This window comes from Erithacus rubecula, assembly GCF_903797595.1.
Source record: "Erithacus rubecula genome assembly, chromosome: 6".
Classification (NCBI taxonomy): domain Eukaryota; kingdom Metazoa; phylum Chordata; class Aves; order Passeriformes; family Muscicapidae; genus Erithacus; species Erithacus rubecula.
The window spans coordinates 1,689,072-1,715,261 of record NC_136688.1 but is presented as its reverse complement, the minus strand read 5'-3'; the positions used below and the strand labels follow the sequence as shown (position 1 = coordinate 1,715,261).

At 46.1% G+C, this 26,190-nt stretch overlaps 2 protein-coding genes across 3 annotated transcripts; one reads left to right on the top strand and one right to left on the bottom strand.

Moving 5' to 3' along the window:
- Positions 1 to 2,040: 2,040 nt before the first annotated feature.
- RPLP2 (ribosomal protein lateral stalk subunit P2) lies at positions 2,041 to 6,520 on the bottom strand. The gene is made up of 5 exons (XM_079309368.1): positions 6,381 to 6,520; positions 5,947 to 6,070; positions 4,226 to 4,274; positions 2,547 to 2,645; positions 2,041 to 2,157 (listed from the first exon to the last, which is right to left on the bottom strand). The coding sequence occupies exons 2-5, from the start codon at positions 6,067 to 6,069 to the stop codon at positions 2,081 to 2,083; spliced, it is 348 nt and encodes a 115-aa protein (XP_079165494.1). The 5' UTR covers position 6,070; positions 6,381 to 6,520; the 3' UTR covers positions 2,041 to 2,080.
- A 2,344-nt stretch (positions 6,521 to 8,864) lies between these two features.
- PIDD1 (p53-induced death domain protein 1) lies at positions 8,865 to 24,810 on the top strand. Of its 2 annotated transcripts, none has more exons than XM_079307729.1 (16): positions 8,865 to 9,004; positions 10,364 to 10,734; positions 12,448 to 12,861; positions 13,568 to 13,771; positions 14,576 to 14,630; positions 14,824 to 15,025; positions 15,686 to 15,814; positions 16,120 to 16,299; positions 16,874 to 17,021; positions 18,000 to 18,135; positions 18,363 to 18,513; positions 19,854 to 19,977; positions 20,322 to 20,440; positions 20,853 to 20,960; positions 21,896 to 22,101; positions 22,799 to 24,810. In XM_079307729.1, the coding sequence occupies exons 2-16, from the start codon at positions 10,461 to 10,463 to the stop codon at positions 23,034 to 23,036; spliced, it is 2,688 nt and encodes an 895-aa protein (XP_079163855.1). In that variant the 5' UTR covers positions 8,865 to 9,004; positions 10,364 to 10,460; the 3' UTR covers positions 23,037 to 24,810. The 2 variants fall into 2 exon arrangements, with proteins under 2 accessions (XP_079163855.1, XP_079163856.1); XM_079307730.1 differs by having other exon boundaries at positions 8,884 to 9,004; positions 18,363 to 18,441; positions 22,799 to 23,037.
- The last annotated feature ends 1,380 nt before the right edge of the window (positions 24,811 to 26,190 follow it).

The following is a 26,190-nucleotide window of genomic DNA, read 5'->3' as shown; positions in this document are numbered from 1 at the left end:
TTCATAAATAGGTAAGGAAGGGGGAAGTAAGCTTAATAGGTTTGATTTTGTATTCAGAAGAAGTGTTCATATGCAGAAGTTTTAGCAAATTCTGCAAAATATGTGTGAGATCTTGGAGCAGAGTTGAACCATGCCCTAACCTTCTCAAGGAAAACCTACGAGGTGGTTATGTTACATTGGCTCCTTGTGGAAATAGAGCTCTATTTTCAGTGCTTTCCCCAAGAGCTGCCCCTAGAAGTTTCTTCTCAGAATAGTTTACCAATTAGCTGTCCTCTTCCCCAGAGCAGGCTCAGTTTTCATAAAATTATGCACTTCCACAAAGGAATTTAAAGATTGTAAGAAGATACCCACCACAGATCAGGTCCATAATTCAAAGTTAAAAGGTTATATGGAGAAGATAGAGAAAAACACAGTGAAAAAAGAAGTTAGTCCAGATTTAGTTGTATTCCTCTCATGGCAGTAGCCAGAAGCTGGCACCACAGCTTTCATCCCACAAGTCTAGGCACAGCAAACTCATCAAATAGCTCCATGCCATTCAAACAAATTCCTTTGTGCATGGAAAAACCCCGAGTGGTGTGCCAGGGCAGTCCCTTCCTGTGTAAACACTGCTGGTGCTCTAGCAGCAGCAAAGCAAGGCACTACTGGGGAGGAGAGGCACCTCTCAATAAAACCACATCCTAGAAACACTTTTTTTTTCAGTAACCTGGAGAAATCACCAAGAAAAGTAACACGGCCCCCCCTGATTCCAGGGCTGAACCACTGCCATTACAAGTTTGACAGAGGACTACAGTAAACAATGAGTGGTTTTCATTACTACCAGATCACCAGGCTGCCACTTAACAAAGCAGATGAAAGGTAGTGGCACTGCTACCTCCTGTACATTTTTCTTGCAGCAGGGACAGAGGGGAAGCAAGGGTTAGTTGCTTAAATCATGGCCATTTTGAGGCTCCAACTTCCAACTGCTCTTGCTTGACTGTCAAGTATTGGGTGTTTTCTTTCAGTACACCATCAGGAGGTAAGTTTTTCCTACTTGGATTTCACCCACCTCTACTCCCAGAAGTACTTGCCTTGCTTTGCAATGAGTCATTTGAGCACAGCTGTCTCAGCCATCACTTCTCTCCAGAAACAACTACACTAGAAAAGCTCCTCAGTATACAGGCTGCAGGAATAGCTTTTTGACTACTTGCAGACTTCCCACACACACAATTTGTATTCTACCTATGTACACTGACAGATGAAGACTTCCACAAAAAGCCAGGGTAAGTTGCCTGCCAAAACCATCTTCTAGCAGTAGGCATTTTATAAAACAAAGCAAAATTTACCTTCCTCTCAAGCTGATATATTCTTCTTGGCATGCCAGAGATGTTTCAGCTCTTCAAAAACACCATTCTCATGTTTCTTTTTCAGATAAAGGTACAATCTATGTTCTGATAGTCCAGAACAGCCATTCAGCATGAAAGGCACCTCTGCATTGATGTGTCCCCATGAAAGCAGGATGCAGTTGGGGGGTTTTGTTTTGGCTTTTTTGCATATGGATGTAACAGGAAACTTTAATCAACCATTTTACTTGTGTTGTCCCTAGATCTTGGAAATCTGACAGTAATGAAACTAGTGCTTATAAATACTTAAAAATCAAATTACTATAAATAGCTCTGAAATCAAGTTTCTGGACTAATTCAGGCCTGCTGTTCATTCAGTTCACATTTTGGAACTGAATAAACAGATCCTGAAAAACCAAGTCCTTTTATTGCTGAATAGATGAGCCACTTCATTGAGTAACCATGAACAAAATAGTATGGAGAAGGCTAACATCAGTAAGATTCAGTTTCCACACACTGTTCAAGAAACAGCAGTGTCAAAACAAGCATCCAGGCTCACACAAGCTTTGCCATTTCCTCACTACTCAGAACCAAGTTCTACAGTCTGTCAGATAATTCACACACTTACTACAGAGAGAGATAAAAATCAAAGCTGTGTCAGAGCTATTTTAAGAACAGCTGAATCCAAGAGCACTTGTATGGTAAGAATAACACAAAAACCTTACAACAAAGAATTTTAATAACTTCTCTATAACAAATAATTAATCAAAGAGGCCAAATCCCATGTCATCATCAGATTCTTCTGATTCCTCCTTCTTCTCTTCTTTCTTCTCCTCAGCTGAAGAAAAAAAAAAAAAACAAGCAAAAAACAAGTGAATGGTCAGTATTAACACTTAACAGATTTTCAAGATACAAGTTTTGGTGCTCAGCTCCCCTGCCTACTGGTATTGGACTCTACAGGTTCATCATTCATTTTTTTCCCAGCAACCAGATACACTGAACAGATACAGGCACTACTGTTGCAGGGATGTGCTTTACACCACCAAGTCTCTTTGATTCTCAGTTCTAAGCAAGACCAGACCCAAGGCAGATGAAGAGCTAATGCCTCTGACCGTCCCAAGGAAAAGGAACCACTGAGTTGATGTTTCCATCACACACCCAACTGCCAGTTGCTGTTACCAGAGACAAAAGGAGTTGCCCAGTAGCCACTCCTCCAGTCACACTCACCAGCAGCAGGGGCAGCAGCTGCAGCAGGAGCAGCAGAGCCCCCTCCAGCAGAGACTGCCACCGCTCCCCCAGCCGGCATGCTGGCAAGTTTTCCATTACCTGAACGGGACACAAGAGAAGGTATTCACTTACATGCTCATCCCAAGCACAGCTATTAGGGGAAATGGAAGAGTGCAGAAAAAACAGATCCTGTCTCATGGATTGAACCTGTCACTAATTGCTGAAAGGAACAAGAGGCTGCATCCATGATAAATATAAACTCCTCTGTGAAAAACACTCAGGAGTTGTAAGATTCACAAATATTTATCCCAAGAACACTGGCAGCATATTATTAAGTTTTCTTCTGTACACGAAGTCCCTGTCTTTTTTCCAAAAGCTGTCATAAAAATAGCAGCAAACACATGCAATTTTGCACACCCACATTGTTCTCTAAATACAGCACAGTAGCCCAGAAAGTGATGATGTACCTCAAAAGTAACATATCAGGAGCACTGCTCCTTTTTTTTTTTTCCTTTCAGGGTAAAGAGAATGCTGAGAGCATAACTGGATCACACTTACAGGAGAGAAAGATTGATTTATTTATGGCAAAGAGTACAGTATTTTAAACAAATTTCTCAGCACCCTATGAACCCTATTGCATCTCCTTTGAGACTTCTGATTTCTGCTCATATTTGGAAAGCCAGCTAGCTCTCTGGCCTCTTGTCTTTCACATACCAAGGCTCCCTTGGCATTCAAAGGTGACGTACCCACTATGTTTGCCTGTATTCCAATTTCTGGGAATCAGTTTCCAAATAATTCCCTGTTACTTCAAGATCTAATTAAACTAGCAAAGTAAACAAACATGTTTCATATGCATGTATGTTCTAAGAAACAATTTATTTACAGTATTACAGAAAGAGACAGCGTGTGTTGCAACCATGTGTATAATAATTCTCTTAGGTCTTTCAAACCACAGATAGAAATGTCCAGTGCCTGCTCCTGACTGCAAAGCCAGGCAAAGTTTTGGCAACCTTTGAGCATAAATATGCCTGCAAATTCCCTTGTGCCTATACACTTTAAAAAAAAAAAAAAAAAAAGTTATTCAGAAACCTTTGCACAACCTCAGTTCTGCTTTACTTCAGCCCTATGACCCAGTCAATTCATGTGAAAAGTTCCAGCTTCAGTAAGAGCACAAGTTTCTGTGGAAATCAGCCCTTAAGAGTTCTGTCTCAGGGAAAAGGAAATGCTGGACTCTGAGAACTCTACAAGAGCTCTCAAGGATATGCACTGGAGAGGCTTGTGCTCATTGTAGAGGGTGGAGCTGCACCCCAGTGCCAACTGCCTATTCTTCATGCTTTACATCACTGGTGCACACAAGTGGGTAAAACACAAAACATCTCCTAGAGAACCCGAAGAACAGCTCAGACTCTTATCAACATGTCCAGAAAACTAGGTCATGAGCAGACTACCAGTAAGCTCATTCATGCTAAAGTTCTCTGGTTTAATGTGGTCCACAAGCGAAACCCAGCAGGTACTGGCACTGACCTGCAGGGAATTAGAATGGACCTGACTGCACTCAATTCAGCTGTGATCCACGATGCTGAACAGAGTCAGTGACTTGGCAGCAATTCCACACTCTCAGGTCTAGGTTATCAAAGTAACAGAGGCAATTACCTGGCTCACTCAGAGGCTCTACTTACCCTGGGCAATTACATCTTCAATGTTTTTTCCATTCAGCTCACTAATAACCTGTAAGTAAAATTTAGAATGTTAGAGTTCCCAAATATGAGAATAAGCTACACAAAAATGAGTACTGATGAATCATCATATGCAACACCTTCATCCTGCTGCTTATATAGCCCCAAAATTCCCTACTTCTCTGTGCCAGGAACAGAACATTGTCATGAAAACTTCAGTTAAGTTTTAGCATTTATACTTTAAGCATTTTAATGAAATCTGTTACTGAACTCATAATTAATCCAACGACCTTGAAAAAAAGAGTATACAGAAATGCTGTGGAACCAATTAAGAAGACCCATCAACAGTGTAAGCCACTGAGGGACTGTTTACATTTCTTGCTTAATGCCCACTGGGAGGCTCTGCAGCACTGGATTCTGGACCCAAAACCACTGTCCCATTCCTAGCCCCACTAAATGTTAAAAGCCAAGCTATTATAACCTTGCCCTGGAACACAGAGTTTCAACTTTAATTTTACTACCAGTGTTATATAAACAAGGATGACAAAAGCAAAACACAAACTCCAAAATTTCTAAAGCACTTAAAAATAATGCTCCAGAACTTACTGGCAAGTGCCAGCTGTCAAGAGTCAGTGGCCAAAGCCAAAGAACTTTAGTCAAGAGCTTTTTAACAGGAACCTTCTGCTTACACAGAGCACAGGATGTGTGAAACCATGTGCCTGCATGACTGCTCCATCCAACAGAAAGGTGCTTTTAAGACTTCACTACATTTAAACAGGCTTAAGATACAGAAAAATGCTAAAATTAATTATGACCAAAACAGATTCCAGAACAGCTTTCCAAATACTGAAGGATCAGAGAAAGCAATCCATTCATTAAAGTATTAAACCTATAGGAGAAAAGACCTGGCACTTAAACAGGAGCATCAAGTGTTCAAACCAGTATCCCAAACCACAGTAAGGATGCTATCAGCTCAGCCAACCCACTGTCACATTGGGCCTACAGTAAAACACTGGGGAAACAGTTTCTCTTTATCTTTACCTCTCTGGAAACACTTCACATATGAGTAGGGGACAAGCCATATGATTATTTTATTGGCTCTTGTTTTTTTCCCCCATGCCTAATTATTTTTAGGTCCACAATTCTAAACACTTATTGTATCACAAGAAACATTCTAATTAAGATACTGTTAAAAATCTGTTGTTCAACACAACCACTTTGGTATTAATTTCCAAAATCTTCTTATATATTATCCTCAAATACCTTTAATCTGCATGTTAGGATTTGCCTATATTTCTTGGTGAGGAAACAAATGCTTCTTTGCAGCAGACTAAGAAAGTATTACTGAGTATCAGGCCTTCAAAAGTGTTAAGCTTGAATTGATACTGATCAAAAATAAGAAGTGAACCTTCAGTGCAGACTGTACACGATGTCAAAACATTTTCAATGCATCCTTACATGTAGCCACCATCTCAATGAGGATGATTAGACTGAACTACCAGAAGTCAACAACAAATGAGAGAGATCTTTGCAGAGAATAGGTATCGAATGAGAAAGACTTTTAACAAAAGTAAAAACTTATGACTGGCTCAGCAGTATTTAGCAATCACACTGGTAAGAATCAGCAAATGTCTGAACAACGTAAGAGCAGATCAACAGGGAGCCAACGGGAACATTGAAGCCAAGGAAACAGCTCCAAAGCTGGAATTAAGAGAAAACCTCACCTTGTTCATACGTTCATCGTCCGTCTCGATGCCGACACTGTCGAGGATCTTTTTCAAGTCCTTGGACGTGGGGGACTCGTTGCCTCCGAGCACAGCGAGCAGATAAGCTGCGACGTAACGCATGCTGCAGACAGGAGAGCGCAGTTTCAGCACGGCCAAGTTACACATGCTTGGAGGGAGCTCATCCCTTCTCCCTCTGAGCCACAATTCTTTGATCCTGCTTCTAAACGAGAACCCGCGGCCGGCGAGGCCACGCTCCCCAGACTGCGCCAGTCTCGCAGGCCGCGAGAGCACATGGCCGCCATTCTCCCCTCCTACCCCCCGCCCCGAGTGATCTCGCCCGAGCCCCGCGGGCGGCGGCGGTCTGGCGCGGGGCGCCGGGCGCCACCATTCCCGCACGGGGGGAAAGCGGGGAGGGCGCAGCGCGCGCTTACTTGGGCGGCGGCGGCGGCGCGGGACAGCGGCCTGGGACGTGCGCTCGCGAGGGACGGCGGCGGCGAAAGGAAGGGGCGGGGTCTCGGCGACGCCTTCTTCCCGCCACCCCTCAACAACGAGCGCTGCCATTGGGCCGGGCCGGAGCGCAGCGAGCAGGCCAATGGGGAGCCGCGCGTGCGGCCGCCGCCAGTGCGGCCCGTGGCGCATGCGCACAGCGCGGGCCGCCCATCCCGGCTGCGCTGTGCGGCCTTGGCGTTTGTGTTGGGGTGGTTGCGATTCCCCAAAATCACGAGTCACAGAGTGAATGCGATTAGAAGACACCTCTGAGATCATCGAGTCTAACCTGTGACCGAATACCGTTCTGTCAACTAGAACATGGCACTGAATGCCACTTTCCTTAGACACCTCCGGGAACCGTGACTGCACACCAACCCGGGCAGCCTGTTCCAATGCCTGACCAGTCCTTCTGTGGACAAACTGCTCCTGTTCAACTTAAACCTCCCCTGGCACAGCTTAATACTGTCCTCCAGCTCTGGAATCCTGCCCTGCCCTGTAGGGTCAGCACAGTCCCTCTGCTTGTCCCGTGAGTTGGGTTCTGCCACCAGGTGCATGTGAGGCAGATCCACACACAGCGTCCTCATATTTGTTAATTTTGTATCAGCGCTGAGATGGGCAGTGGGTGATGAATCCAGAAAGCCGGTGTCTGTGCGTTTCTTCATGGAAAGAGTGGTCGGGCATTGAAACAAGCTCCTCAGGCAGGTGGTGGAATCACCGTCCATAGAGGTGTTCTGGGAACATATCAAAGCTTTGGTCTAGTTGTCACGGTGGTGTTTGGCCAGTGGGGGAACTCGATGATCTTAGAGCGGCCAGCAGGATTAGGGAAGTGATTGTCCCTTGTACTTGGCACAAGTGAGGCCACACCTCAAGCCATGTGTCCAGTTCTGAGCCACCCACTTCAATACAGATATTGAGGTGCTGGAATGTGTCCAGAGAAGGGCAATGGAGCTGGTGAAGGGTCTGGAGCACAAGTCTTGTGAGGAGTAGCAGAGGGAGCTGGGGATTCAGCCTGGGGAAAAGGAGGCTCAGCAGTGACCTTATGGCTCTCTACAACCCCCTGAAAGGAGGTTGTAGCAAGGCTGGGATTGGCCTCTTCTCCCAGGCAATTAGCAACAGGACAAGAGGACATAGCCTCAGACTGTGCCAGGGAAGGTTTTACATTTCTGTGAATTTGTTCACAGAAAGGGTGATTAGATATTGGAATGGACTGCCCAAGGCAATGGTGGAGTCACTCTCCCTAGAAAGTGTTTAAGGAAAGACAGGATGTAGTACTTAGTGCCACAGTCTAGTTGACATGGTGGTGTTTGGTCATGGGTTGGACTGAATGACCTGGGAGGTCTCTTCCAACCCAAATGGCTTTGTGGTTCTGCGAAATATCTCACCTCCATGTGTGGATCAGCTTCTTGCACACTGGGTGACAGAACTCACTTGTGAGACAGCACACTGAGGCAAGGCTTTCTGCAGAAGGGACAGGGCTGCTCTCCTGTGCTGGGAGACTGGGAGTGGTAACCCTGTGGCAAGGTCTAGCCATGGGATTATGGGAGTCACCACCTATGCTTGTTCACTTGATTTCCTGCATTAGGGAAATGAATAGAAGTAAAAAGTTAAGATTGGACCCATAAACCCAATGCACCCAAACAAGCCAGCAGTGCTGGTTCAGCAGCAGGGCTGTGTGTGGGCTGTGGCTATCCTTGCCTTGCTGCCCTGGGAGTGCCCCAGAGATCCCCAGCGTGATGTGGCTTCTGTGGTAGCTCAGTTGCTCTCAGAAAACAACCAGGCTCACAGTGTTATAACTGAGCCAGAGCTTGGAGCAGTAGTCAGTGGTTACTGTCTACTACCTGTAGGAAATTTCCCTCAGGGCCTTCTGCAGCTTGCATCCAGAGTCCTAGAATCAATTAGTTTGGGAAAGACTTCTGAGATCATCAAGTCCAACCTGTGATCACACACCACAACGAGACCTTGGCACTAAGTGCCACGTCCAGTCTTTCCTTAAGCACTTCCAGAGACGGTGACTCCACCACCTCCCTGGGCATGTCATTCCAATGCCTGACCACCTTTTCCGCGAAGAAATTCTCTCCGATGTCCAGCCTGAACCTGGGCATCAGCTGGCGAGCATGTCCTCTTGTCCTGTCACTTGTTGCCTGGCAGAAGAAGCTGTCCCCCACCTGGCTACAGCCTCCTGTCAGGGCAGCCGCAGCCCCGCGTCCTCTTGGGCTCGCAGCCCCTGCTCCATTTCTCTCCCTGCATTTCTATGGAATGGGCACGGAGCTGCCCGTGCCTCCCGCTCCCTTGGAGCCCAGGGGAGCCGCACCGGGCCCGGCTGCGGCGCCGTGACCATGTCAGGTAAATCTTCCGTGCCCTTGCTGCGGCAGCAGCTCGCCTGGCTGCGGCTCCCCATAGCATCCGGCCCGCGTCCCGCTGCCGCTGGCACCTCCCCCGCCCCGTCCCGCCCCGGATCGCGGCGCAGCTCCCGACAACTTTTCAGGAAGTGGCGGCAGAGCCCTGCCCAGCCCTGCCCAGCCGTGCCCAGCCCCGGCTGCTGAGTGCCCGGGGCCGGTGCGGAGCGGTGAGACCGGCGGGGCCGTGCAGGGCCGGGCACGGGGCGCGGCGTGGGGTGACGGGGCCAGGGCACAGGGGACAGCCCTGGCCCGGCTGTGTGTGTGTGTGGTGTGTGTGTGTGTGTGTGTGTGTGTGTGTGTGTGTGTGTGTGTGCGTGTGTGCGGGGCTCTGCGTCCATGTGCAGGTGTGTGTCCATGTGCAGGGCTGTGTTTCCGTGTGCGGGGCTGTGTGTCCATGCACTGGTGTGAGTTTTGGAGTGTCAGTGGCACCACAGGTCTGTCCGTGTCTCTTCACCCCGAGGCCACCTCTGTGGCTTCCGGAGTTGCCCTCTGGTTCCTTCACCACTGAGTTTTACAAAGCTGTAGCAGATGGACTTTTTTCTTACACGTCTGTAAGGGGGCTATGTACATGTTGTTCACAATGTCTTTGCAAGGAATGCTCACCTTTATACTAAAGCAGTAGTTTCACTTTTATCCCATTGGCACTCAGTTTCAGGTTCAGCGAGGACCCAACACAGTTTGCAAGCTGCCTTTGGGCTCTGCTTCCTGTTCTTGTCCTGACATTTCTGTTCTTTCAGGGTGAGGCATTCCTGCTCTTTTTCTCACCTCCCCCAGACTGTTCCTTGGGAACATCTGTGCTGCCGTGCCTCACAGGCTAGCAGTAAAAGCACTGCTCCCTTAGAGTGTTGCTGGGGCACTCGCTTGTTGACCTCAGACAGTAGCCAAGTTTGTTCTAATTCTGCATCAATCGAAATAAACTTCTGTTTACCAGCTCGATCCATGGCAGGGTTTACAAAGAGCTGATGTTCACACCATGAGTTGGTATAATTGCCAAGCTCAGGAGGTGTTGCTCCTGCACCACTTTTCTATCCCTGTCCATGTCCCTGACACATTTTCTTTGTTGCCCTTTGTTCACTTGCTTTTATCCCATTGACACTGGGTTTCACAACCAGGTTTGATGAGGGCCTGTCACAGTCTGCGAGCCACCTCTGGGTTCTGCTTCTGGCTCAGGTGTCCCTGCCCCAGTTTTCTTCTTCACTTGTAAAGCTTCCCACTAGGACACCTTGAAATCTGCATTAGGCAGTAGGCATTTAAATTTGTGTCTTTTAAAGTTAATGCTGGTATTTATTTTGATAGTGTGTAATTGCTTCATTCTCTGCTGAGGTGTTGGCTGGAAAAATTCAGAGATTTTCCCTAGGAGGAGAAGCCTCTATGACATCTGTCACAGTGCATTTCTGTGTTCCCTGACTCAAAGCTTTCAGTAACATGCATGTAATATTTTCTAGCATCTTGCTGTGATTGTGAACTGTTTCCAGCCACTCTGGACTGGGGCAGGAGCCTTCATCATGCACTGTGTTCTTTTTTAGAGCCATCTTTCCTCCTCTCCGTGTCCCAGCTGCCTCGTGGTGCTGCCAGTGCCTGCCTGCCTGGCAAGTCAGAGCATGTCTGGACCCTGTGGATGAGATGCAGAAGATGGCAGAGCTGCTGGGGCTCAGGGATGAGTGTGGGGAGGGGACTTCGGGGGCTCCTGCCCTCGCTGGCTCCTGCCTTGCGGACAACAGGCTGAACCTGGATGTTTATCCTGACGGCTGCCGCCGTTTCCTTCAGCTGTTCAAGGAGCAACAGGGAGAGCTGGTCCAGGTGGAGTTCCTCCGGCTCAGCAGCAACGATTCCCTCCTTGGCACCACACTGGGCAGCCTTCCTCATCTGAAGCACCTGAAATCCCTGGTGCTTAAAGGTAAATCCCGGGACCTATCACCATCTAGCTTTCCTCGGCTCAGCTTTTTGTTAACTCTTCTCTCCACATCTGCAGGACAAACTACCCTTGGAAGTCTTTTGTTCCAGTGCCCCTTACCTCAGCTTTGGCTCAGCCTTGCTCAGAGCTGAATGCAGATTTTAACAAGATACAGCTTCTGGACTCTTATTTCCTCCCTTTGTTTCTACAGTTACCTGGGGACTGGGTTTTTGGATCTAGCTGGGTTGATGCTGCAGCATTTTCTATAGCATTCTCTAGAAGAAGAGCATTTTTTTGCAGTTATGCAAGAAGAGGGGGATTGCAAGATGTTGAATCTTTTGGTGAATATTCAGCCCCTCTTTCATTTTTGAGAGTATAGTAAGCTGTGTTTCTGTCTGAATCAATCCATGCTTAATCCTTGCTTACTGTCAGTGACTGCAGGTTTAGCAAAGTTCAAGACAGACCAAAAGAGGTTGTTCAACATTTTATCTAAAGTAGGACACAGGGTGTGCAAGTAATTTGGCAAAGTGTAATAAGTTTTAGGGCTATAAATATTAGATCATTCTTGACTGTCTCATCTATTTATTGTGGGAGGATTTCAATACAATTTGTATAATTTCTTTATCAGCTTGAATAATTTGCTCTTTGGGAGGTAGAATTTTAAAAATAAATGAGAAAGAAGAGGGGGAGTTTGGGAGCAGAATTCAGGGTTCCAGCTGAAAACTGAAAAGTCTGAAGTTTGTTTCTATATCTGTCACAAACTTCTCATGTGAATAATTTGATTTGTCTTTTCCTCCTTTAGTAAGGTGACAATAACAGCAGTACCTTTTATCAGTCTTGTTTTATGAGATGTGCACACACCCTGAACATCCTGGAGTGCAATAAAGTAGTTCACCAAGATCTTATGCAAAAAGTGCAAGGTGCACTGTTAGTTTGGTTGATCTCATTTTGTACCATTATGCAACATAAAAAAATGTTTGGTGCCCTCTGCTGTATAGGGTTATAAATAGAAAACAGTGGAGAAGGAGTATGAAACAATCAACAAGTGGAAAAATTTGAAAGTTTCCTTTTGTTTGCTCAAGTTATTTTACAGGGATTCAGCCCTTCTGTAACAAGCTGGGATATGGAACTTTCATTCTTCCCTCTCTGTTCTGTCTGCCCTACAAAATACTGAATTACCTACTTTTTCCTCCCACATTTTCTATGGTCTTTCCTCATGTGTGCCCTCTAGTCTTGCAAGGGCAGATTTCAGTTCTCAAGGCTGTTTGCTTCTCAACAGCATGGATAAAGCCTTGAGGGCAAGGACTATTTCCTTAATCCATAAAGTGTTGTGTCTTGGCCACTGGTAGTGAGGAAGAAGTGGGGAAGGAGAGTGGGAGGCTTGGAGGTATATGGATCACCCTGCTGAAGTGTGGTGAACATGTGGGGTGGCCTGGCTTGTTCTGAGCTTTGACTCCAGATGTGTTTATTAGAGCTGTACTGGTTCACTGTGGCATCTCCTGATTTCATAACAGCTTTTCACTGTTATACCATTTTAACTGGTCAGGAAACCGAGGCATGGAGCAGAAAACTCACTTTTCTGGGTACTTTGTGCTTAGTGCTGCTTGTTGTGGACAGTAACTCCCAGTTTTGTGGATCTCTGTGCCAAGTCTCACCTGAGGCTGGTGAGGTGTCCTGGTGGCATACTTACCTCTTCCTCCACTTCCCTCCACCCAGGTGGCCATGCTAGGGATGAGTTTGGTTCCTGTCAGCATGGCTCCCTGACAAGCTTGCCACCAGACTTTGGGAACCTCAGCTGTCTCACTCACCTGGATCTCAGCTTCAACAGACTCTCCACCTTGCCCAGCTGCATTCTCTGCCTCTCCAGCCTCAGTGTGCTGCTGGTGAGCCACAACAGCCTGGTGACACTTCCTGAGGACTTTGGCCGTCTGAGCAAACTGACTTTCTTCTCTGCAATGAAAAATCAGCTAAAAGACTTACCTCAGAGCATTGGGGAGCTGTCAATGCTGCAGGAACTGGATCTCTCAGAAAATGCTTTGGAATTGCTCCCTGAAGAAGTTGGGAATCTGCACAACTGCACAGAGCTGGATCTCTCAGGGAATCGCTTATTGAGCATCCCTGACTCTCTAGGTATGTATTTTAGGACATGGGCTTGCCAAGCATTTGGTACAACCTCTGAGACCCTTGGTCTCTATCCTCAGAGTTGTTAGCATAACCCATGTTATACAGGAGCCAAATGGAAGGGGTGTCTAGAAGGATCATGCTTGGTGTCAGTGCCTTTGAGCATTAACAGCTCTCTGGACCACACTTTGTGTTTCTGTGAATTATCAACTCTGCTGGGATTTCAATGCAATTTACAGTGACTGACAATATGGCCTGGCTGGTTTTGGGTAGCACCTGGGACTGGTAACAGAAGAGCTGAGGTTTGATGAGATGCAAATCTGGGCTTGAAATCACGCTGCCACTGTGGACCAGTCCACAGAACCGGGCTCTGACATCTGCTGCCCAGCTTGCTGGGTCCTGTATTACTTTGTGACTGAGGTTGTTTTTGATACTGTTACAGTAGTGTTACTTATAGCTGAAAAGCAGCGGTTGTTTCTGATGCTGTTACAGAAGTGTTACTTGTAGCTGAAAAGCAGAGGACAGAGGAGATTGTTTGCCTCTCAGCTAATTCCTTGCACTCCTTTATTTTGTGAGCTAAAGGGATGCTAAGCTTTTGTGCTTTTCCCTCATTATGTGTGTGTTTACATGGGCTGAGGAGAGAGGGAGGGTTGGAGCTGACGTGCAATGCAATTAACAGCACAGATGGGGGGCCACTTCTTGTTCCAACCTGCAGCCAATTTGAAGTCTCTGCGTCGGCTGCATCTCCACAGCAATCTCCTGGTGACAGTCCCTGCCTCACTTGCCAGCCTGCCCAACTTGTCCAGACTTGATCTGCAGAACAACTGCCTCCGTGCCATCCCTGCTGAGATCCAGACCTTGCCATTCGTGCACATCCGAGGCAATCCCTTGGGAGAAACTGAGCCATCCCCGCAGGCTGGTAATTGCAAGGCTTCTGCTGCTGTGTGTTCTGCCCAGCTGTTCCCTCACTCAGCCCAATGTGGTGTAGATGGGTTTGGATTAGAGAAGACAAGCAGGGGGGAATCAGATCAGCATTTGTTTCTCTGGAATAATTATTAAGTTGTAAGGATACAGAGAGTACTAGTTATGTTTTTTTGAGGCCTATCCCAGTCTGAAGGGCTCACTGGTCCCTGTAATTGGGTTTTACAGTGGAAGGGAAAATGGGACTCAGGGGAAACAGATCAGGAGAGGCCCCTAAAGGGGTCTGTCCTTTTTAGCAGAGGTCAGCACCGGTTCCTAGACTTGATGCATGGCCCTAAGGCTGTGATGACTCATGCTAGAACCTCAGAGAGCAGTCATTCTCCTGTGCAGTTGCCTCCTGCTTTCCTGAGGTTCACAGGCTTCAGAGGAGCAGCTCTCTGTCCAAGAGGAAGGTGATGAAATGAGCAGGAATCTGAGCAGGGTTTCTCAGTGATGCTCACGTTCACAAGAGCAAGCACAGAGGTGGCCCTGAGAGCTGCAGGGATAAACTGAAATATTTTCTAATTCCCTCTGCTTCTGAGTTTCCCTGGGGAAGAGTCAGCATTTTCAGTATGTCTTGAGACCTCAAGGCCTAATGCCATCCTCTTGCTGCAGTGTGTTCTGGAGCCCACTGCAGTGTGACCAGGATTCCATTAGTGACTTCTGTCAGATCAGGATTAAGCCAAAACTGTTCAGCCTTTCTTGTCTACCTTGGCTTAAGTAAACTCTGTCTTCTTCTCCTACCCAAATCTTATTGCCACAGACCAATCCAGTACCAGAAGGCTAAAAAGACTCTTCCTTGCATCAGGAGAGGGCAGGTAAGCCTCTATTATTAAGAATTTCTATTACTGTGGTGTAAGAAGGTCCCAAACCAGGTGCATGGTGGGTATTGCAGGAATGTATAGGAACCTGTAGCCTCAGTAGGCCAGTCAAGTATGAGATTCTTCTGTTGATTTTTGGAGGGCTGAAGTCACTGCACAATGTCATAAATCCATGCATTTCTTCTGGAAGCTTTACTGTCACCTCTGAAGGCTGCAGAGTGGTCCTGGCCTGTGGCATCCATTTCTGCTTTCCGCCGGGGGCCGCCTCTGACCCTCTGCGCATCCACTTCCGATCCCTCACACCGGATCCGCAGTGGGTAAAGCTGAGACACCACGACGTCCTGCTGAGCAGAGTCCTGGAGCTGCAGCCTCATGGGGTCCAATTCCAGCAGGTGAGGATACACCCAGGTCACCTGCTGATGAATCTGCTTTGCAGTAGCTCAGTAGAGTCTTCTGAGAGTGCCTTTTGGGACCTGTGAGACAGTTATCACCACCCCTGGTGCTTTTAAGTATCTGCAAGACCACCTCTCAAGGAGGCCCTGCTGCAGAGAATTAGGAAGGACACAGCCAGCTTCTCTGATGCTGTGCTGGCCTGGCATCTTTGCCTTCACCACTGCTCCTGATTGAGCTGAGCTATAACCTTTCTCACTCACAACCCCGCTACTCTACCAGAGGTTAAGTCCAGCATCTGGCCTTAGCCTGAAAGGAGAATGGTTTGCATCCTTCTCTATGTTTGATTATGTGGTTTGCATTCAAGCTGGGGAGTAGTCACACCACCTACCAGCCCCATCATGGCTGACAGCAGCTCACTGCAAAAGTTGCTTTGCCCTTTCTGCTCAGAAGCTGCTGAACTTTTCCTGCCATCAGAGTCCATGGCAGACCTGACATTTCCTGTCACCTCCCCAGAGACTGCAGAGCAGAGCAGGTTCTTTGATTCCTTGCATACAGGCCATGCTCTGCCCTCCCTCTTGCCTGCATAGGAAGCCACAGAGCAGAGCTGGGCTTGGTTTTATCCTTTCAATCTGTGTCTGATAGGAATGCTTTTTTGCCAGGAGGTGCAGATCTGGATGCCATATATCTCACCTCAAACCCCTCACCAGCATGAGGTGGTAGTTCGCACCTTCAGTGGGCAGAGCTGGAGTGATCTGAAAACGAGAGTGAAGCGGAAGAGAAAATCAAAGGTGAGCAGATTGAAATTACCAGTGACACACTTTTTTCCTGTTCCACTCTTTGGTTGTGCCCAGCCAAGAGTGAACATTTGAAACATCTCGTGAACTGTGTTTTGACTGGCTGCTATAAAACATAGTGGATTTCAGCTCCAGGTTTCCTCTCTCATGGAGGGGTGTCTCCTGAAGTTGATGAATTGCAGCCTGCCATACTTCATCCCTGATCTAGTACTTTATTCTGCTTGGCTGGTATCCATTTTCCTGCCTTTATTGTATTAAGTTATATGCCTCTATGTTTTCTTCTTTGTCCTTTGTTACAGAAGTGTGTGGCCCACTGTTGTGTCCTTCACTTCTCTTGGTTCCTTGTTGTGTCTCGACTTGTGCAAAATGAATGCAGAGTGCCAGCAGAGGGGACATTGCTCTTTTCCAGTGTGGATCCAAACATCAAAGTGATCTTTCCTCCTGGGGTCACCGAAGAGCCTCGTAGTGTCAAGCTGCAGGTATGCATGCTTTTTGGTGAGCTCTGGTGCAGCTGTTTTCTTGTGTTCAATACAGAACCAAACAGAGATGTCTGCCCTAGGGTAATTCATGTCTAGACACAGTTGCTTCATGGGCTGGCCCATCTCAGATCACCTTCTGTCTTAACTCCTCTGCCTGCAACATGAGCTGTGCTCTGTGCTGCCCTGTGTAGGAAAGGGATCTCTAACAGATCAGTGGATAGCTGCTGTGAAGGGAACACAAGAAGGTTTTGCTGCTTTTTCCCTTGCAAACTGACCCTAGCAAAACAGCTCAGTGAGAATTAGAGGTGGTGGGGGAATCTAATGTGGATCTAATTGTAAAATCACCCCACTAGAATTAATTGTTCCATAAAGCTGCTAGATGCTCTTGTAATACTTTCAGTCCATCCCAGCCTGACGGGTTGCCAGACTTCAGCCAAAGTTCACTGTGCTTTGTTTCTCAAAGAGCCCTGCAGCAAGAGCAGCATTTGCCTGCTGTATGCTGGAGGAACTGAGTGAGCAGTGTGGGAATTTGGTGCCTGACTTCTCTGCTCACTTTGCTGTCTGCCACATCCAGGTGCTGCCAGTCTCTGCAGAAGAGATACAGGAAATCACAGCCAATGCAGGGTGCAGAGCCAGTCCCCTGCTCTACCTCTCCCAGGACTCCACAGTGGATTTTCTCAAGCCAGTGAGAATTCAGCTGCCTCTTCCACCCGGAGTCACAGGTCAGCTTATTCCCAAAATTGACAAAGGGAAATGCTGTATTTGGAAAACAACAAATGGCAAGAGAGAATTTTGCCTCTCGTTAATAAATCTTGCTGCTTTTCCTACAGGAACAGCGAGGTGTGTCTGCTGACTGTGTGGTGGTGCAAAGCAGTGGGAGCTGAAGGTAGTTCAGGTCCATCAGATCAGGGCTGGGGTTCACAAACAAGACAAGCTGGGAGAATGGTCTTAGCAAAAAGAATTCTCTGCCAAACCAGTATTTAAATTGCTGGTTTTACTATTGGATTGGAAAGGCACTTCTGCCCACTGAGGAGATGCATTGTAAAAGGGCTTTGATTCATGATTTGGAATAGCTTGAAGCAGGAAATAAGCGTGCTGCCTCCAAGGGTCTGCCTTCTCATTTCCTTGTATATGAATCAGCTGCTGAGCCACTGCATTAAAAAATGTATGATTGTATGCTAAGCCACATCCCACACTGAAAGCTGCTAAAAACAGCCTCAGCCGTGCCAGAGATTCCTCTGTTTGCTGAGTCTCCTTAATCCTATTTTCTTTGACCTCTCCTGGTTTTCTGGTGAAGAAATACATGGCCTTCATTATAACATTACCTGATATTTGTATGCCTGAAGTGCATCAGGATTGAAAAAATCTGTGAGATGTACATTAGAAATAGATAGAACTTAATTAATAACCCTAGATTTTAGAGATGAATATCATCTAATGAATCTGTTGGTGAGAATGAGCACACTATCATTTTAACTCTGCATATTTTGCCAGAATATCCCAAAAGCAATGGGATAGCCTGGTCCTTTTATTGCTGCTCTTCTTTGACTCAAGTTCAGTCCTGGAGGCCAAAGAGAAGGCCATGAACCCTTTTTTGGTGGCTTCAAAAAGTAAATCACCCAAGCCTGTGGCTGGCTTTGTAAAGCCATGAATAAAGACTTCTGCTGCATATAGCATCTCTTGATCATTGGTGTCTTTAGGGCTAAATTTGGATCAGTCAAGGCTACATATTCTCCATGGTGACCTGGAGGGCCAAACCTGGAATGACATTACCAGTGAGGTGGTGCTGGAATTCACACATCTTTATGCAGTGTTTGAAGTCACTCATTTCTCCTGGTAAGTGTGGGATTAGTCCTGTAAAAAAGATGGGATGTTGCTCTGCCTTGCTTTTCCCACACTCTGACCAAAGGCCATGACATTAACTCTGTCTGTTCCCTTTTTCTTTTGCAGTTCAGACCCAGCATAGCACTTTGTCTTTACCTGTCATTCTTTCCAGTCGTGTGGGTGTGTGGCACCTTTCTCTGGGCAGGGTCCCTCCTATTTTTAAAATTCCTTGTCTCCAGGTACTGGCTGTGGTACACCACCAAGACCTACATTGGAGGCATTGCCAAGAAGGTCTACGAGCGGCTGCGTCTGTACCAGGTGAACTTCATCGCACTGCAGAGGAAGAGGGATCCTGAGCAAGTCCTGCTGCAGTGTGTCCCCAAGCACAAGGTCTGATCTGGGTTGCACTGCCTTGCTCCCAAGCTTCCCAGACTTCCCTTTGTAGGATGTAAAGGCAGCAGTGCACTAAATAGTCCTGTTCACCACCCCAGAGTCATGGCTGGGGTGTGCTGTCACCAGATTGTTGGTGGTGTGATAGGGACTCACAGGGAGCTGGGGGAAGGAAAAAACTCATTCTCTGCAGTGGTAGATGCCATGCATTGATTTCCTCTGCTGCAAACCCTGAGGACTGGGCTGCTAAAACCAGCTGAACTGCAGTTACTAGCCATGTATATGCTATTATCATCCAGCAAACATGACGCAAAACATGTTGGCTTAAATTTAGGTCAGAGTTACATGTCACTTGTCTGACATGGGCTAATGGTGTGGGCAGCAGCACTGCCTTGTTTTCAGCTGAACTGGTTAGAAATCGTACTTTTCCTTATCTTCCTTGCCACTCTCAGTTCAAGCACTGGTACACAACATATGAGCATCCCTTAATCTGCTTCAGTGCAACGTCAGGTTAGTTTATGCTATGGGTGTGAGCTAATCTGGCTGATTTTGTCAAGGAGATGGGAAATGCTCACACATTCTCTTCTGCTGCCTCTTCCTAGGGGTATCAGCCCTCAGCAGTGTTGTTCCAGATTAGTATGAGTATGAGTGTGCAGCTGTGGAGAACATGTCCCTTGGCAGTCAGTGCAGCTTGGTGAGGTGAGGGTTGTTTTATCAGACTGCCACTACTGGGCTGCATATCCTGCTCTGCATCATTCTCTGCTCTGGTTGCTCCTTCTTTTTACCTGTGCTCCAGTTTTAAAGAGACCTGTGGACACAAACATCTGCAAGGATTTTTTTTATATTGGGTTCTGGGCTAAAATTGTCTCCAGATGAGGCACCAATGACACTCAGAGTGAGATTGTTGTCTGGGTGTGTCTGTAATCTTGCTGGGAATGGTCATGGAGTGAGAGAAGTGTAATGTTAACCAATAGAAAGAAGAATCTAACCTGACTCTTGCACTACCACTGTGATCACATGCTAAAAAGTCAAAATGAGCTTTCTGGTGTCCTCAGCTGTGTGCTATTGTAGCATGTGTCTTTTTGCAGAGAAAATGTATTTGAACAGTGAGTGGTATATGTGGGAGCAAGTAAATCCCTTCTCGTCTTTGAAGTTGAAAAGACTTGTTAAAAAGATAGAGACACTGCTGAAAATGCTTTTTTAATGGGTATTTGTTCATTTGTTTACATCCTTTTCATGTAAAATAGTTTTCCCTGATGAAGGTGAGAGGAACTTCATGGGTATAGAAACATGGGTCGGGGGCAGATGTGCTTCAGACCAAACAGTGTTGTCCTTGTTAGGTTGACCCAGTGCTGAAGAAGCTGCAGGACCGTTATCGAGGACCTGAGCCATCCGACATGGTCGAGATGTTTGAGGGGGAGCAATTTTTTGCAGCTTTTGAGCGAGGCATCAGCATTGATATGGGTATGGCAGTACTGGGCTTGTTCTGCTCCTACCTACCTACCTACCTCTTGTCCTGCTCTGACCCTAGGTATATATCTGCTGTGGGTTGCATGGCATTCCTCTCTGCCTCCAGCTAGCCCACTACTCACAGCAGCCAACCCCTGGACATTGAACTTGTCACATTCTCTGGTCACACTACTTTTCTGTCTACTTTTCCTTGTGAAAGTGCTGTTTGCAGACTTTTATTTCTTCTCATGCTTTTGTAAACCTGCAGAGGGCAATATCCAGGTGGGTTTATTTATATGACTGATCTGCTTCTGCACACTTTTCTCCACAACTTGAATGCTTCCTGCTTCTCTGCACAGATCGCCCCGACTGTGTGGATGGACGTCTCTCATTTATTTTTTACTCCCACTTGAAGAACATGAAGGAAATCTATGTGACTTCCCCTGTGGACAGAAAAGGCCAAGCTGTCAAAGGCCAGGTGAACAACCAGTTACACTGACTTCTTGTTTTCTACTTCATTGTTGCTTTTACAGTACTCATCATAATAATCTCTGAGTGCTGGGCATGACTCTTTTCCTACCCTCTTTCTGTGGCTTTGCATTTCACTGACTAAACTCTGAATAATCAAGAGGTGTAATCTGGAAGGATCACTCATCACTAACTGACTTACATTCCTGCCATAAATTTTGGGGTGCTGGCAGAAAGTCCAGCCTTTATGGCAGAACCTCAGTGCTCCTCCCAGTTACACATTACTGAGAGGCCATATCTGTGGGCTGAGGATAGATGAGAATGCTGAATTCATTCTTTCCCAAGTGGAAAAGACATGATGCCAATAGGCTGGGCCACTGTGCTTGAATCAGAGCCTCACTGCATGCTTTCTCTTTGCAAAGGTCTCTTTCTACCGAGGGGCAGTTCCAGACAGCATCCCTGAAGATGCCAGCAGGAGAAGAAAAGGTCCAGACTCCCTCTGGCTTGCTACTCTGCCCATCAAACTACCTGTGAGTTATCTCCTGTATAAAAATTAATCTAGATGGTGCAAGAGCATGGCATTCCAGCTCAGCTAATTTTAATGAGAAGGCATGCAACGAATGACCACAAGAAATAGCTGCCCAGCCATGTCATGGTGGAGATTTTACCCTCCCTGTGAGGGAGCTCTTCTGAAACAAGAACTTGAGGAGCTGGGAGTGGTCTCCACCTCTCTTGCTCATCTTGCCTGTCAAGCACAGGCTTGTTGGATGGGTGGTCAGAAAGTCAGAGAGGGTGGATCCTTTGAATAAATGAGAAAGTAGTATGCAAGGAAGCTCACTGTAATCAAGGGAAGTGTCTATTTATAAATTTCTTAGTTACACAGCTCATGCAGCAGGAAAAAAGAAAGGAATAGGATCAGGTAGTTATGCTGAATTTGAACATAGACCTTAAGTGTAGATATTCTGGTGTTAGCTTTAAAGACCAGGCTCTATGTTACAGTGAGAAATGCAACTTTTACTTACGGAATTTAAGTGACATTTGAGTAGCCTAAACAATAAATACCTCGGTAGGCTGAATGCTTCCCTTCCGATGACATGTGATGATCTCATATCCCTTTCTGACATATGCAACCTCAACTACAAACCTAGAATAAGTGCTCTCTTACTGCTGAGAAATATGCTTCAGGGGTATGGCTTATTTTAAGCTGCTCAGTAAATGCAAGAAAGGAAATTTTCCATGTGAGCACTACGATTCAGTATTTTCCTGGAACAGTGTGCATTGCTGGCCACTGCCAGTGTGAGTCCTCCTTGCTTCTTACAGCCTGACCCTTCATCCCCAAGAACTTCCTTTCTCCCCAGTAAAGGAAGGAGATTTCACAGTGGAGACTGAATGGTCAGACACTGTCCTCTACAAAAAGAGATGGTAGAGGAAAGAATGTTCTTTCTCTCTCTTCTTTGTGACACAGCAACTGAAACCCCGCTGGGATGAGAATCCTGGTCCCCTGTATGGCTTCTCCTTCCCTCCCCTGAACCTGGGCAATGCTGAGACTGGGTACCTGACACAGGCAAACCTGCTGAGCATTGCCAGGCGCGTGGGAGCCGACTGGCAGAGCATCGGCCTCAACCTGGGCCTGACCTACCAGCAGATTGAGCGCATAGGATACAATAACAGGTGAGACAGGACACAGTAATCAACAGGGATGCATTATATCTCTCTGTCCATCTATTTGCAGTGTCATAATATAAATCAATACTTGGCTGCTTGAAAGTTCTTCCACTGTAATTATTTCACTGGATTAATCTTTCTTCTGAAAATAATGCCATTTATAACGGGAAACTGATTATTTTCCTTTGCTATTATAAAATAAAGCTCCTTTTTTTTGTTTGAAAAGAAAAAAAAAAGTGGGAAATAACAAACTTGATGAGCTTTGTAGTTCAGCTGAGTTGCATTCCTGTTTTGTTCTATGATCAGATTCCTGGCCAGTCTCCATCTCTTACAAAGAGAAATAATCTATGGCTTTAATTTTGAATATCATCGTTATTCAAAAAGAGCTTGTGGAACATCATGGGACATGCAGCCTGACCAAAAAGCCAAAGCAGTGGGAAAGAATTAGACTTGTTATGATCAAACTAGTGGTCCTGTAAGGAAATTATATTTAAAAGCAGAATGCATTAATTTGATACTTCTATTAGGAAAATATTTTATAGAGAAACGTTCATGCAGGAACTGCAATTCCCATATGCTGGGTGGGGAAGAGGCAGACCCCACTGAATGCTTTGTGTGTCTGATGGCTTCTTTAAGGCTCTAGCCATGGCTGGGACTTAGGTAAGGTCTCTTTGGTTACTTCTGTCTTCCCTGCTTTCTTCAGAGAGGACCTCAATAAGCAGATCCTGGACATGCTTTTCTCGTGGGCTCAGCAGAACTCAGAGGATCCTGGCTGTGTGAGCAAGCTGATTGCAGCCATGAAGGAGAGCGGGCGCCAGGACATCGCCGATGAGGTGGAAGCCATCATTGCTCTGGGGCGGCAGAAGTACAGCGAGTCCATCCGCCGCGTGGGGCTGGAGCAGGAGAGCAGCACTGAGGACTCTGCAATAGCCATGGTGTAGCACCTAGAGAGAAAAATGGGCTTTGGACTCTGTGTACCCAGAGTGATGGTGCTCCCTCCTCAAGGGCCAGTGTCTTCCTGGGGAGCTGAGCATTCATTCTCTCGGGTCTGTACTCACATGCCTATTCTGCCCATCCCAGGAAGTTTAGAACCTGTGAACCTTTTTTCTACTTCCACTTCGTGACCTTGAGCTTTAGCTCTCAGAAATGTAGAGAAATTTAGAGACTGAAGTGTCTGTCTGTCAGCTGAGTAGTGGCTTAAGTAGTGCTTGATGAATTAATACTCGTCTTACATGTATTTATTCATAACTTATTCCTGAAGCTGGAAACACTGGGTGTGAGCATTTGGGTCCATTTGTGCTCCAGTGCTTGATAGGAGAGTGGAGGTGCAGTCATGTTATGAATGCCTGCGATGAGGTGCAGACTGTTTGGCCAGTTCTGTTAATGACATGTTCTGCTCGCATGAAAATATGAACTGTATTCCCCATGAAAATGTTTCCTATCTTTTTCCAAGTCTCTTCCAGTTCACTTAAGTCCAAACAAAACCTAAGAATTTGTGAGGAAGAAAGAAGAATGTGATTTCTGGAAAAACTGTTCTATTTTTGTTTGATTTTGCACCAAAAGCTATCATGAAACAAATAGCCTGCTGCACCTGCAAGCATCTTTTCAGACAACACCTACATACTGCTGATCTTTGACAAAGCCCCAGCTTTGTTTTATTTAAAAAAAAAACAACAACAAAACAAGTAAAAATCCATGACCTATTCTGGGAGAGACTCTGATTTAAGTGAAATTAAAATTTCCTTTGCAGTTTCTAAGGGGTAATCCTCACATTCTCCCAGTGAAATGTGACTGTGTAGTAGTGAAGGTGTGACCCCTCCTGAAGTTTGGTGAAAAGCATGACTTAAATTTGCATTTTAAAAACTGGTCTGACCAGCTGTGAAACAAGGCACTGTTGTGGGTTTGGCATGAACCATGCTGAGCTAATTTCTCAGTTTTTCAGCCTGAATATCTTGTATGAGGCTGGAAGCACTTACTGCTTCTTTAGCTGCTCAATAATTTGTTACTGAGGTGCCTTTCTCTTCCTGCTCCCCATCTCATCATGGCCCTCAGTTAATGACCCACTAATGACAGTAGAAAAATACATGCTAGCTTTTGGAATGACTACTGTCATTTAAGTAAATTCAAGTCTTTCAAGACAGGTTTTTCAGCCTAACTCAACATTACTTAAAGGGCTGTTCTTAGTCTGAAAAAGCAAAAGTGTGTTTAAAAATGCCAGGTTGCACCACCCAAAGTCTACAGGCAGTTGGAGGCTGGATAAATCCTGGCTCTCTTTCCCTCGTGAAGAATCATCAGTGGTTTCCCTGATGCTGCTGCAGATCTGCCATCAGTATTATTGAAGGAGAGACATAAAATTGTTCTGCTTTTTCTCTCATTTAAGGCTGTTCTAACATCTCAGGCTGCAGACTGCTTACTATTCAGTCCAGAGCACTGGACAAGGACTTGAGACAAGGACAACAGATTTGAGTTGTCACTCTGAGCCTAGGGACTTCCACTGATCTGATTTCTTAGGTTGTGGTGCCCCAAGTCTCATGTTATGTTCAAGTCAGCAATGCTCTTTTGAATGTACTTTTTCTCTTGTATTGTGTCATGTGTTATTGTTTGTAATTTTCATGGATACCAACTAGGTATTTGTTCTTTCCTCCAGTTTTGGAGAGATGTATTTGAGCATATTGCTCTCACTGGGAATAAAATCAGCACTTAACTGTTTCACAGCATGGTCTGCTATTCCATAAATGCCTTGAGTTAGATGGAGACTGGTGCCTTTAGACCTGCTGGAAGGAGAACACAGGTGGGCTTGGCTGTGCTGTGCAGAAGTGAGACAAGAGCTCCTGTTTGGATAGTGCTGGTTGCAAAGCACAGGACAGACTGCAGCTGAGTTAATGGTGTCCCTGGAGGGTGGCTTTGCTGCAGTGGGGCTAAGCCAGGAAACACAACGTTCAGGGAATGAGCTGGGGTTCAGGTGGAGCAAGTCTAGAGAGCAACAAGGCTAATCTGAAGGGACACTGTGTAGAGTAAGCCTGTCCATTGGTGAAGGTGAGGGAGAAGACTACAGAAGCACAAGGTAGCATCCACAGCCACAACAGGATGTGCTTGGCTGCACTTAGCTTTCTGTTTGTGATAGTCAGGTCAGAGCTGGAATAAAGGATAGGTAGGCTGGACCCTGGGGAGGGCTCATCTAGTCATCAGCAGAGCTACAGCTCTTCCAGAAAGCAGCTTGGTGCCAAGAGAGAAAGGTTAGTGCCAAGAGTTCAGGTTACTCTTGTAATGGGCTGCAGCCAGGCCAGGGGAGAGCAGACACCACAGCCCAAAGAGTTTCATCAATAGAACAGCTCTTCAGGATTTGGGCTGATAACTTAGGGAAAGGTAAGTACTGGACCCCAGACAAGGACTGTTATCTCCAGTCTTTCCCTGCTGAGTCACAGCCACTGGGCTGGGCCTCCTTGCATGGATCTGGCTTTCTCCTTGAAGTGACACCAAAGCAAGCACCCAGCTGGGGCCACCGAGGTGCTGGCGGGGAATCAGAGCAACTGTTCAACTGCTCTTTCCTCAGCTGACTTGGCAACAAATATTTGAGCTGGATGAGAGTCAATGGAAAACATTATTTTGAGGTGTGTTATCTTTATCAATAATCTCTTTGAGGCACAGTGAGTCTTTTATAAGCCTGTAGCTGCTATGGCTGATAACAGTTGCAGGAGGTGGTTGAAACAGCAAAAGAAATAACTAAACTGGCATTTATCTTTTGAATCAAAATATGGCATTCCTTTCTGACTTCTGTCATGAATTCATCACATACTGGAGTAGTATCTTTCCCTTTCCAGCTATCTGGCTTTTCCTGGTGCCTATTATGCACCTTACAGTGTCCTACAGATGATCTGGCAGATTTTATTGTTTTTACTGTGCATGATCCTAATGTGTCCAAAATTCTCCCAAATAAGTTTTTACTAGGAAAAGCCTACTTGCAAAAATTTTTAAAAGTAAAACAATAAATTTTTTGGGAGTAGCAACTTTTTTTTCTCCTTCTTTTTTCGTTGTAACATTTATAGCTCTTTAACTCTCATAATTAAACCCTTTTCTACTTCATAAACCCTTTTC

Coding starts and splice junctions, on each gene's coding strand:
- PIDD1 (XM_079307729.1), top strand. CDS start 10,461: ATGCAGAAGATGGCAGAGCTGCTGGGGCTCAGGGATGAGTGTGGGGAG. Junction 10,735..12,447: donor GAAATCCCTGGTGCTTAAAG/GTAAATCCCGGG, acceptor CCCTCCACCCAG/GTGGCCATGCTAGGGATGAG. Junction 15,026..15,685: donor ATGGGGTCCAATTCCAGCAG/GTGAGGATACAC, acceptor CTTTTTTGCCAG/GAGGTGCAGATCTGGATGCC.
- RPLP2 (XM_079309368.1), bottom strand. CDS start 6,069: ATGCGTTACGTCGCAGCTTATCTGCTCGCTGTGCTCGGAGGCAACGAG. Junction 4,275..5,946: donor ACGATGAACGTATGAACAAG/GTGAGGTTTTCT, acceptor TTTTACTTACAG/GTTATTAGTGAGCTGAATGG. Junction 2,158..2,546: donor AGCTGCTGCCCCTGCTGCTG/GTGAGTGTGACT, acceptor TTTTTTCTTCAG/CTGAGGAGAAGAAAGAAGAG.